Source organism: Cylas formicarius, unplaced genomic scaffold (assembly GCF_029955315.1).
Source record: "Cylas formicarius isolate icCylForm1 unplaced genomic scaffold, icCylForm1.1 PGA_scaffold_6__28_contigs__length_40554024, whole genome shotgun sequence".
Lineage (NCBI taxonomy): Eukaryota > Metazoa > Arthropoda > Insecta > Coleoptera > Brentidae > Cylas > Cylas formicarius.
Genome location: NW_026844347.1, coordinates 9535513 through 9548626, shown reverse-complemented (window position 1 = coordinate 9548626; position 13114 = coordinate 9535513). Strand labels below are relative to the sequence as shown.

At 33.6% G+C, this 13114-nt stretch overlaps 1 protein-coding gene across 4 annotated transcripts in view; it reads left to right on the top strand.

Annotated features, from left to right (window-relative positions):
- Positions 1-13114, top strand: part of LOC132703128 (dnaJ homolog subfamily B member 6) — a 57932-nt gene that overhangs the window by 20464 nt on the left and 24354 nt on the right. For 2 of the 4 annotated variants that reach the window (XM_060672204.1, XM_060672208.1), the window contains exon 2: positions 7634-7742. In XM_060672204.1, coding sequence (XP_060528187.1) covers positions 7678-7742 — 65 coding nt within the window. In that variant the 5' untranslated portion in view covers positions 7634-7677. Of the gene's footprint in view, positions 1-7311; positions 7426-7633; positions 7743-13114 lie in introns of those variants that run through there. The other 2 variants (XM_060672207.1, XM_060672206.1) reach the window with 2 other exon arrangements.

Genomic DNA, 13114 nt, shown 5'->3' with positions numbered 1-13114 from the left:
GCAAGACTTAGCTAATAGGAAATTTCAAAGAAATAAAAAATACCTTAATATATAGGTTGCTCGTTTTAAAATAAGAAACTTGTTACATCATAATAAATACACGTGACTTCGGTAACTAAATTTTCAAATTACAGCTGCCTGGGAAAATGGCCACTTTATTTATGTACATCTCAACAATTTTAGACAATCTGCTAAATATCCTTTCAATATTTTGAGGATTGTTTTCGATTTTCAAACATATAGTATTTATTTTCTTACGCACGGCAAAAACAATTGTTTCAACGCTCTCCCACATTAGAGAAACGGGGGCTTCTCAATTCTGGCAGCGTAATGCAAAATTGTGATGTGGAAATTTTCTTGCTATCAATCTGAAACAGCACTCAAAAACAGCGTCATGTGTATTCAGATTTTAAAAATTACCGAAACAACTAAGCAAAACTAATCAGAATTTTTGAATTCATGCAAGAAATATTATATAATAGCGACACTGCATTATGGGCTATTTCAGAAAAATGTGGAGTTGCAAAATGGTAAACTCCTTCCAGTTCTGCTCAAATTCGGGTGACGTTTATAGGCGTAGGTAAACTTTGTTTAATGAAGAGCAAAGAAATTTTTTGCTGGCGACGAAAATACTTGAGAAGTATAAAGCAGCATCGAAGACAGCCGACGAAAATCTTTTATCTTGATGCGACATGATTATATAGTACCAAAAATGTGGCAGGACAAAAGTGTAATCGGTGTTCGCCAAACTTTCATGGAAGACCTCTCAACGTATATTAAGGTGCCTCCAGCAAAAAAGAAAGGAAAGTGTTGATGAATGGATAATAATAGCGCCCTCTAGAAAGAATAGTATATTATGCAACAAGTGCCGTAAACGGCATTTGACTCACGAGTTTATTTGACACGAGCGGACCGATTGTTTAATAAACGAGTGACTTAAAAAGTTTACCGAACGTGTTGCATACTATACTTTTTCTACGACCGTTAGTTTCCGTAGACCGTCAAAATTCAAGGCGTGGGAAATATATATCCAAAAACATCCGATTGTTCCCAAATCCGTGCGGTAAAATCCCGGTAATGTCCGAAGTGGTTCGGATTCGTGGGAAACGAAACGAAATCAATGCCAAACAATGGAAGTGGCTCAAGTACTCTCTGGAACGCTTTGCACTCCCTTTACATGCCTAATGAAGTTTTATTACTATACAACTTTCTGACACTTTCCAGTTTGTTTGGTTACATGCGAGGTGTGTTCAAAAAGTAAAGCGACTTAAGTTTTATCAAAAAGTATTTATTTATTCATCAAAATTAATGTTGTCCTTTTCAAAGTATTCCCCCTCCCCCAGATATAATTCACCTGTGCCAACGTTTTTTCCATTCTTTGAAGCATTTCTGGTAAGCACTTTTTGGTATAGCCATGAGCTTTTCCGGCGATTTTTTCTTTTTTTCCTCAATCGTTCCAAAACTCCTTCCTTTCATAGGCTTCTTGACTTTTGGGAACAGGAAAAAGTGGCAGCGGCCATATCGGGTGAATATGGCGACTGAGGCATGATTGTGCTTTTGTTTTTGGCCAAAAAGTTAGACACAAGCAACGATGAGTGAGCAGGTGCATTATTGTTTTCCTACAATTCCGGACGTTTTCTTCGTATTCTCGCGAACGGCGCATAACTTCAAGGTATTGATCGTACGACCTTGTGGTAAGAACTTTTGGTGTACTACGCCACAATAATCCAAGAAAACAGTAAGCAAAACCTGGACATTTGTTCGAACTTGACGTGTTTTTTTCGGTCTTGGCGATTCTGGGTTCTTCCATTGGGACGACTGGACTTTTGTTTCGACATCATAACCATATACCGATGATTCTTTACCAGTTATAATTTTTTTGAGCATATCAGGATCATCATGGACGTTATTTAACAGCTCTTGAGCCACGGTCCTTATGTTCAAAGTTAAGCTGTTTCGGAACAAATTTTGCTGCCGCGCGTTTCATGCCCAAAACTTCAGAAAAAAATGCACGGCAAGATTTAATAGAGATGCCGATGTCTTCAACAACTTCTCTAATAATGATTCCATGAATTTTCAACACCATTTGTTTCACTTCATTGATGTGCCGGGGCATCCAGAGCGAGGTTCATTATCGGCGTTGTCTCGGCTATCTTTGAACAGCTTGTACCATTTATAAACATTTTTTTTGCACCAAGTAGATTCACCATAACCCGTTGTCAACATTTCAAATGTTTTGCAGCAGTGTATTCCATTTTGTTTGCAAATTCTTTGTTCAATTTTTTTTTGACTGCAGAAAATCGCCGAGTACACATGTGTATTACCATAACACAATGCCCTCCCAATTAGAAAAGTCACCTTATTTTTTGAACATACCTCGTATAACGTTTCAATTGTTTAATGCAGGGATTTTGTTGCCCAATTTTACTTGAGAAATAAAATTTCATTTTAAAATTTACAGATTATCAAAAAGTTCTAAATCTCTTAACGCGATACCGAAAAGGAAGTCGCAGTTGAACTTGAACTTGATATTTTTTCTTGCCAGAACGGAAAACTCACAAGAATTGTATTTTTCATATCCATTTAGGCGTTTTCTTTATTGTCCCCGTTCCCCTGGATCAGGAAAAAGAAATCTCTTGTGCATTGTGTGTCGGCAATTTCGAAATTCGGACACGGTAGTTAATTCGTGCCTCAAGAGTCGACGCTCCATAATAATTATTTTGAACGCATACTCGCATATCCTCATTGTCGGATAATTGCTCGACAGTGCAAACGTGGAAAAGAATCTTGGTTTCGCGGAATTTCGCAAAAAAAAAATCTGGGACGACTTTACTCATACGGGTAATTAATTATTCCGCACCGTGGACCCGAAAATTAAAAACACTTTATTAATAGACTGGCCAGAGAACCTGCGAAGCTAGCCCGTTATGATTATAATTATCTTGGCGTAAATTTGTTTTTAGTCACGGCATAAATATAATACGATGTACTTATTTTTATTGACTTCCGTTTTTAAAAATAGACTGCAAATCGGAATGACGAAAAGTAGGTATTTATTACTATGTTGTTCGAATGTCGAAATATGACAAGTGAATCTCTGTATTTCGCTCATTGCATGTAACCTAAAGTGGCTGAAAAATTATTTAAAATTTTGAATATCATAATAATATTTCAAAAAGTCATTTTGTCATTTTTCAAAGAATTATTTCCAAAAATATGATTAATTTTAGTATTTTGTAGCACAGTCTCGAGCATCTAAAACGGTCGGCATAGAATCAACCAATTTTTGTAGATTTTCTGCAATAATTTGCAACCCCTCTGATTGCATATATATATTGCTATAAATACAGTTTTACAATATGAAAATGTTAGTGTTAGCTTAAACTGAATTTAACAAAAAAAAAATTTATATGTGTATTTGAAAGTTTTAACATTGGAACAGTGTTTGGGTATTGAATTCTAACAACGCACTGCGTTATACGAAAAAGAACGACGAAACATGGCGGTCCAATGGTGGGACATACTTCTAATATTTAAATTAGGTACGGTATAACGAAATATTAATCGCTCACGAATAGAGGTGGGGGCAAGGGGTTCGTTAATTATATTAATTAAAAAACTAAAATGCTCTACGAGCATCCATTCTCAGTCAATTTATATCGCTATAAAGATTAGAAGTATGATCAAATTTTCGGATCCCATAGATTAAACGGACACATGAGTTTTGAACTCATCGGGTTCAACTCTCATGATGCAAGCAAAAACCGTAAACAAAATCACAATAATTAAAGTTAGACAAGTGACGCACATAAGCTTCTTCTCAAACTTTTGTCTAGTATATGCCTGTTATTATAAAGGATCTTTAGTGAGCAGTAGGTTTTTTGAAAATATATTTTAAATGTTCCTTAAACCAAAGCTGAGTATGCATGAAATGCATGTAAGCAGTATAAACTAAAAAGACCAATGGTCCTAAAATGGAACCTTGTGGGACTCCAAGAGACCGAAGCACCGGTATACGTATAATTAGAGAATATTCTTTGAAGCCTGTTTGATAGATATGATCTAAATACGATGCTGATGAGAAACTATAAAACTGTAACTTGCTTATAAGCAAACTGTGATTAATGCTGCCAAATGCTTTTAGAAATTCTAAAAGTACCAATATGCTGACCATATATTTGTCACATGCACTGATTATATCGTCGACAACATCAGTTAATGTAACCGATGTAGCAAAATGTTTCCTGAAGTCGCACTGCACAGTCGGAATGATATTATTGTTTATAAAATAATCGTACATTTGCGTATACAAAGCTTTCTGAAATATTTTTGAAACTGCTGGTAAAGTACTGATCATATAAGATGATATTTTCCATAGATCAGGAAAGTAACTCTTCCAATGAGCAATTTATAATATGTGTAATATATTCATCTATGGAGGAACTACAATATTTTAACATTAGTGGTGAAATTTCGTTGATCCCGGTTGCATTAAATTTCATTGAATTTAAAATTTGATTTATCTCAGACACTTCGGCCATCCTAAAGGAGTAAATGTGATTGGTCACAGTTTGAAATATTCTGAAAGAATGCAAATTCTCATTAATTAAAATCGTATCAGACAGTATTGCCGATATTGTGATATTTCTTCGGGAACAATTGTTAAAATTTCTGACAACTGACCATAGTTTGCAATTATTATTTCCTACACATAAGCTATTAAAATACTTAAAATACTACAGAGTTGGTTTTGATTTTTAATATTGGAATGCATTTAAATACGTCGAATCAAGACATCTCGAATATGATCAGCAGGACCGATTGGGATAACTGAACAGTTGTGATTCTCGCGCTAAACCATTCCCGTACTTTTTTGCGCCCATTAACAATAGATTTACAATTTTTTGAAAAGAAACGACGATTTTGCATGATAATTTATATAATTTACTAGACAAATTATAAAAAGTCGCAAAAAAAACAAACATTGCCTTACATTTGTTAAACGTGATAAAAAGGTGTATTAGTAATGTCTCCTGATCCATGGATTTTAAAAATGCTCTAGCTTAGTTCACGCGTTAATAACAATTAAAATTAAAATTAATTAAAAATTAATAATAAAGTTTCCATACTTTTTTCCGCCACTGTATGTTGAAATAAGCTGTTACTTTGTGTGTAGGGTATAATTTTTACGGATTAGCGATACATTTTATGTTGAACGAATGAATGAAATTGCTGAAAAAAAAATATTGGAACATGTTTTGCTTTCCTCGAGTTTTATCAGCCTGACGCGACGGAGGCTTTGAAATATGAGTAAGTAGTTTGTTGTCAACAAGAATTTTCGCGTTTGGGTATAATAAACAACCGTCAGTAAAATACAGTAATGGTACGTGGAAAACGTACTGATCCAAAATGCGAGAAATTATTATTCACCAGTATCATATACGTAAATTTTCCACTGAATTGAATATAGCAACAAATACTGGGTTTATAATACTTCAGAAATATCGTGGAACTGTTAGTATTATTCGCGGTAAAAGCTCGGGCTGTCCAAAAGATGTTCCTCCATCGTAAGTTATTTAATTAGAATATATAAGTCGGAGAGGAGCAATACACTAGGAAAAATAACTGCACGGTGGAATAGAGAAACTGGAATGAATGTTTCTGGAGAATACTTTCTTAAATATATCCACAAGACCGGGCTTAGTTTTTATATATTTGTGTGTTTTGAGTTTCCGTCAGCAATGGTTTTTATTTGAACTACTCGTATAACTCGTACTTCTTAGCGGTACAAATTTTCTATTTTTTACTTATACGAGTAAGCGAAAGAACCATTGTTGACGGAAACTCGAAAAGCGGATCGTTACATTTGAGGGAAATCCAAACTTTCGCTGACCGAACATAACCGAGAGATACCGCACGTAATCCGAAAAAAAAAACAAATATTTCGTAATGATCGTCTCAGAAGGACTATAAAGTGTCCACAGGGTATCACAGTTTATGCTTTATTGAAGGCACAGAAAACGCAGACAGATATCATCATACTTCAGAAAAGTTATTAAAATGGCTAGGAGAACGCGACGTTCAAGCTTTGTCCGGCAGACCTGTCAGTTCGAACTGAATAGTCCGCCTGAACACCAATCGCCTGAACGTGCATATGTTCCGGTCGAAGTGCCAGTTAAGCAAAGAAGTACTAACGCGTCGTCGTCAGTAGAGGCCATGATGATGATTGAGACTTGATATTTCATATTCGCCTGAACGCGAGGAGGGTGGTCAGTCCATCAGCCCACCGGTCTTCAGACGCACTGTTCAGTTCGAACTTGGATCGTGTGTAGCCGGCTTTAGAAATGATTGTCAGCGGCTGGGCACAAGAAATATAGGATAGTTTCACTTCTGAGGGGGTCTAGTTGGTACAATGCCTAATAAAGTTTGGGCTGTTATTCGAACTGAGGACTTTACCCCTTATTAATTTTTATTTCAATTTTTTAAAAATCACTTGTTCCAATATTTAGTTTTAGAATTTCCGCGAAATTTTGTTAACGTAATATTGACAATTAAAAATGCATTAAATAAAAGAAAGTCGGATCCGGATAGGCCAGAGACTTTATCAAGTATCTCATATCGGTATCTATTGTAATTGCCAATGCCTTCGATGGGGTTTGCACAGGACTGGGTGTTTTTTCCGGGGCACTATGTGTCTCGCGACGCTTTAGAAGAAGAATTTACTAAATGGATAACCAAAAATGGCGGACAAGCGGTCAGTTTATCTATACCTCAAATTTCGAACAGTTTTTGAATTTCATCGTGCACTGGCCGAATGGCAAGAACCACTTCGTCTATTTGCACTGCGCGACTAATTGTAAATTAACTAAATGATATGTTGCATTTTAACCGTTTAACCATTTAAAATAATTGTTGCTAATAAAAAATAAAATAGTCTTTAAAAGCATTCGAATTATTTATTATTATTGGAGTATGAATTTAAAATTTTCTGTTATTCTAGAAGAAATTTGTATTTTTAATTTTTTAAAATAAAATATTTCCTTTACAACCAAACTTACCTTTTCGAGCATTTAAAAACTGACCAAAGTTAACCTTTTTATCTACACAATGATAAATTTGTTCTTCTCCTTTTAAACTTTAATTTGTTTTCTATGGTGTAAGTGTATATTGTGTGCACAGTCCATTTTTTTGCTGTTTGTTAAATAAATTACGTAGAAGTAAAGGCGACCTCTATTGCCACATGGACATTCGGTATTAGTTTTGATCGTCAGTATGTCGTAAATATCTACGTCATCGAAGTTTCAAAATTCCTGTCATCTTTGCGGGTTAAAAGGTGTCATTTTCCTCCGTTAAGCGGTCGATCAATAATATTAGGTTCAAAAGATTTGTCAGTATAGAAATCGACGTGAATATTTTTGTCGGTCCGTAAGTTTTATCACTAACCTATTTACAGTGATAAGATAATTTTTTCTCGCTAATCTCGGCTATACGATTTCGTTTGGCATCTAACCGCACGGTATCGTGAAATATCTGTAGAAGCGTTTCGACATATTGCCATTCGCGCGAACTTACTGGAAACTATGAGTAATCGCTAGATGGTTAATTTTAAATCGGCCCTTTTGTTTTGTTTCAGTATTTGTTGTAAAGCTGGGGCATAAGGACGCGAACGGCACCAAAATGGTGGACTACTACAGGGTCCTCGAGGTGTCAAAAAGTGCAACGACGGTTGAAATTAAAAAAGCGTAAGTATTTTATACGATTATAAGTGCGGTTCTTGCGCGGGTCCGGTAAACTTTGACAAAATTTTTTGAAGCAATCGAAAATCATCAAACGCGGCTATTTTTCCGTTTTCACGCAGGGTTCTTACCGATCCGGAAAAACTAAACAAGTCAAGGAATTCCTAAGGGGCATTGAATGTCGGCGATTTTTAATTTTTCAATTTGGTGATCAAAGTACCGGGTGTCCAAGTGAGGACAACTTGGTACGGTTACGGGAAACGGAGGGCCCTAGAAATTTGAAAAAAACACTGTATTAAGCTAAGCAATCGTCCCAGAAATTGTTTTCGAGTTTATGAAATATCCACCAGTAATTGCCGTATTGATTCTTAAAACCAGGTTTGTGCAAAATTTTCTTTTACTAACGATAGTTGAAGCGGCTAAAAGCCGAGACAAATTCAAATCTTTTTTGTGTAATGCACTGTAAAGTTTTGGCGTTGTTCCAATAGTTTGGAATATAATGTCGATAGCTCCAAAATGGCCTGACATATTTGCAAAAAAAAATCTGATAGAAAAAACGAAACGATACTACTTTCGTAAGTCGTAAGAAATAAGAAACCATCAACCCCGTGAAAAATATGAATAAAAGAACTTAGATAATAAAAAGTTGAACTGTGTTAAGAATTTCGATTTTTCTGGTTAGTTGTCTAATTATCTAGAATTTACCGAATTAGACGCGTGTTTATTATTCAAAACGTCCAATGATATTTAAAATCGTAATAAAATGTTATCGTTATCACTTTTTTTACAATACCTCGAAGGACACAAATTGCACAGTAGCCGAATTACTTCGTCTTCAATGAATTTACTATTATCACTTATTTTTATTTATTTAATGAAGTATTGAAATACTCAGTATTTTTGTTAGTTTCTGACGCGGCGCTTTTTTCTTGAAATAGGACCACGATGAACTGACCTGTTTAAATCATTTTTAATGCAATAATGATAATCACAATACGAAAATTCAAATATTAGGTGAATGTAAACGTTATAAAACGGTAGGCAATCAAAGAACTTTGGCAAGTGTCAAGTAACGAAAATCTTGATAACTAAAACCCCATCTTGCCAATTAAATAAGTCAGTAGTTAATAAAATTAATTAGTCTCCCAATTTTGTTCTTAAGTAAAAGCATTTCGCATCTTAAATAATGAATTAGCGTTTTATTTTGTTAATTCTAGATAATTAGATATTAATAACTAACAGTAAAGTAGAAATATTTTGCACTGGATTTTACTTGATGAATATCCAGAAATATTTTCCAAAAATATTTTTTTATAGAGTATTGGAGTAAATATGCGGGTTTTACTGGTTTTTTACAAAAAGGATTTGTGGACTTTGTGGACCTTAAAAATCACAAAAACCAGACCTTGCAGCTTTTGTTTTATTGTGTGAATGAAACTCGTCTTCATCCAGCACAACATTTTGGATTTTAGTTGGTCACATTTTAGGTCTAATTTCTGAACTTATTGTTTTTTGACTATTCTTTTTTACGTCTCATTGCGATTAAAATTTTTTAGGTTTTTTTTTCTTAAATTCGCGAAGTTAGCATTTTTAGCGGCTGTATGGGTTGTTCCCCACTTATCCGCCATAGAGCAACGTGTTAAATTATATATTAAAATAATAATAATGCAGTTGCTTGAGTCTTTGGAAAAACTCCAAAAAAAAATTAACACTGAGGAAGATATCAAATTCAAAAATAAAGGAGCTTTTTATAAATATATCACAATACATTTCACTCTGTATCACAAACCAAATAGACAATGATAGATTCACTTTCGACGCATCTATTCACAACAGATGTAAATAGATGGTCTACTAAATGTTCCCGCCAGAGTATGAATTTGCGACAATGCTCACTTTCGCAATTATTCATTTAGAAATCTTTGCCCCCCATACATATGAAAATATATTTTGTCAATAACTGTTATGTGATATATATACATAATTATATAACTAACATTTTCAACAGTTACATGAGTTAAGTAATGGCTTGCTGGTTTTCTTCTATATAACATCCAAAAAAAGAACGGTATTTTTTATTCATTTATCAAAAATTAAATAATATAGTTTTCACAGTCTAAAGCGTTTTCTCCATGTTCCTTAAACTGAATAGATTAGTTATAATATAATGATTAATAAAAAACAATTTAAAATATAATGTAATAATATCAAACGGCAGGAAATTACTATTATGATATATGATATAATATGACGAACAAGTCAATAGATGATTTTCTATTTCGAAAAAGTTCTCGCATTTCTCTATATACTCTCCATTGTTAAACTAAGTGTACCATTTAATGTTTTTTTTTTTTCAAAATTATGTATTACAAAAAAATGCTTTTATTAACTTTTAACCATATCCAGAGAATATGCTAAATGAATTTATTTTTTTTTACATATAGAGTATTATCACATTGTCACATTCGGAACTAAAATGATGTGCCGTCCAGGGCAAACTCCGTCTGAGTAGTTGATTGATAATTTCTTGGGGTTATTGTAGAGTAGAATGGGAGAAATGAATGTATTCTAGTAGGTGCTCCGGAAATCCTGAAAACTAAGGAAAGTTATTATTTTGATAAAACTTTATCATCGATTTTCCATTTTAATAAATTTCAAATATTAATTTATATTTATTATTTAATTTCTATACTGGGCATAGATTGTATACTTTACCAAATTTATTGACAAACCAAAGCTTATACATGATAAGTATAACTAACTGATGATATGAATATTCGGTTAAAAAAATTAATTTTGTGAATTTATATTTTATGTTATGTTATTGCGTACTGGGTAAATTAATTGTTGGCAAACTCCTTTCGATCAGTGATTTCTTATAATTTTTGTCTTTGGGGTGCAATATGCCTAACGTGGAATTTCAGAAAAAAGTGTGCAAAGTTTCGCGGGTCCTGAAGTGTAGCGGCACCCAAAATGTTTCATAATTTTGCGTTAAGCCGCCATAAATTCGGGACAGTGTGCTGCAAGCGGTATACTGGCGGTATATTGTTAGCAATCTTTTTCCGTCGACTATTAGAATTAATAGATAGACGTACTTGCGAAATCGACGCTAATTTTACAATTAGATAACGTTAATAATAATTGTGAAATTGCGAATTTCGTCAATAGCGTTATTGTTCGACAGGAGGCTAGGAGCCAAATGGCGAAATTCCGCTTCGATTGTTTTTTATTTATCAGAAATATATAGTAAGTTCTCAGTTGTTACTCGTGTATGTACGAATTGGATAAAAAGTCGGACTGTAGACCAAATGTGCACGATACAATTGCAAATCAATAGAAATTCATTAAGGATAATATAAATAAAATAAAATTAATTATAATAATAGTAATAATATTAATATAATGCGAATCGGAGTGGATTTATCATGAATCATGTCTGGGAAGGGTATCGAACTCGGATGGGGACAAGGTGCAAGCAATTTCAAGATGTAGGGACAGAATAGGAATAGGGAAGAATTCGTTTGGTCTAATTCTTTAGGGGAAGAAGAAGAAAATTGGGAATAACGTTATGATCTTTACAAAGTAATAGAGATGTCAGGGTACCAGTTTCGATCGGTGATCTTCTAATTTTCTGCTTTTGCGCTTGACGTCATATTTTAGAAAATTTAACGTTATTAGAGTTTATTATAAATTTGTATATAATAAAAGTAAAAATCCATCAAACGTTTCGTTTTGAAACGTTGTGGTGAAATAAATTTTTATTTTTTGTTAACGATAATTTTGTGATACACACGCCTATGCAGATTTTTCTTTTTCTTTATGTCGAAATTCAATTTGTGTTTTTTTTAACTTCAAAGAGACAGTATCATAATATACGTATTCGATATCTTCTTTGTCGAAACATGGCTCATAAAAGATATGAGAAAAATTGAAATAATACAAAGCTAGTAAAATCGCTAATTTACTTTTTGTTTTTTCTTCTATGATATTTCTATGAGAGTACCTTTTAAAATGTATTTTTCAGAATGACGTCTCATTTTAGTTTTCATTATTCAGTTAGTTAGTGTTTTTTTGAATTACGACAGAATGCGATATCGCAATACAATCACCAAATCCGGACTTACTGCATATACGAAACCAAAATAGTTCCGTAAATTATATCTGTTATGCCTTTCGAGTACAACACACTCATTTGGCCTATTAAATTTTATGAGGGAACCAATGCACTTGATAAGACCGAACATCCCGTCGATTTTGTGTTGCGACATCCAATTAAAATCGTTAGAAAATATGGACACTAATCGACTATAACTTTGCACAATAACGTCGACTTACGAATTAGAAAATTATGAATTTGAAATTAACGTCTTTTTGGTTAGGTTACGACGCATTAGTAAGCGATATGGCGGCTTAAACGAAGAATTCCGTTAAGATATGCAGATCCGATGGGAACGACCTTCCCAAGTGAAATACTCGGGTTTCGTCATTATTATCCATTTAAACTCTACATGATATACCGAACGAACTACTAGAAAATATGCATGTTTTATTCCAAAAAATATTGGATACGGAGAGCTTGCCAGACCAATTGAAATTAAGTATTACAATTTTGGCCAATAACAGTGAAGGTTGAGATCTAACTAAACTAACTAGCTGAAAAAACAAAACCAATATAACAGTATGATAGAGATTATGAGGAATCTTATTACAATTAGACTAAAATATAAATAAAGAACGAAATAATATGGGAAATATATAAAATGTATAAAATGCGGAAAAATCCGAATATATAAATCAACGGCTTCAACAGAAACAAAGAGGATTGTGTGGACTGTAGACATGAACACATTGAGGTTAGTAGCAGGGAAAACATTGCTTGACAGAGTGCCGAATGGTCAAATAGGGCTTTGTAACGTTTAGGGTATTGTGTAGTGAGAAAGACAGAGAGGAAAAGGGTGGAACGAGTATGTTATGAGAATGAAGTAATATACCGAGTGTTCTCTTTTAACAAACTTGTTAAAATTTTTCGATAAAATTAATTCTTATAAGAAAGAATAAGTACAAGGGAGAAAGTAGAACAATAGAACAAAAAGTGAAGTCTAACAAAAACTACTGCTCACACTGAACTTATTTTCCAATATCCTATACTATTAAATGACCAATTTAAAATTACGGTGCTTAATGATGGACGGACAATTCCGCCGTAAACGAAATTTGTACTTTGCCTCTTTCGGATCATCTTCCGGCCTTCAACTGCGTATGTTTTTGAACACATCGAAATGTTATTATCAAGTTGAGTTCAAATTACATTTTAAAATTTAGTAGCCCCAGAAAAAATAAAAATAATTTACAGACGCTTATAATTTCCAGTTGCAATC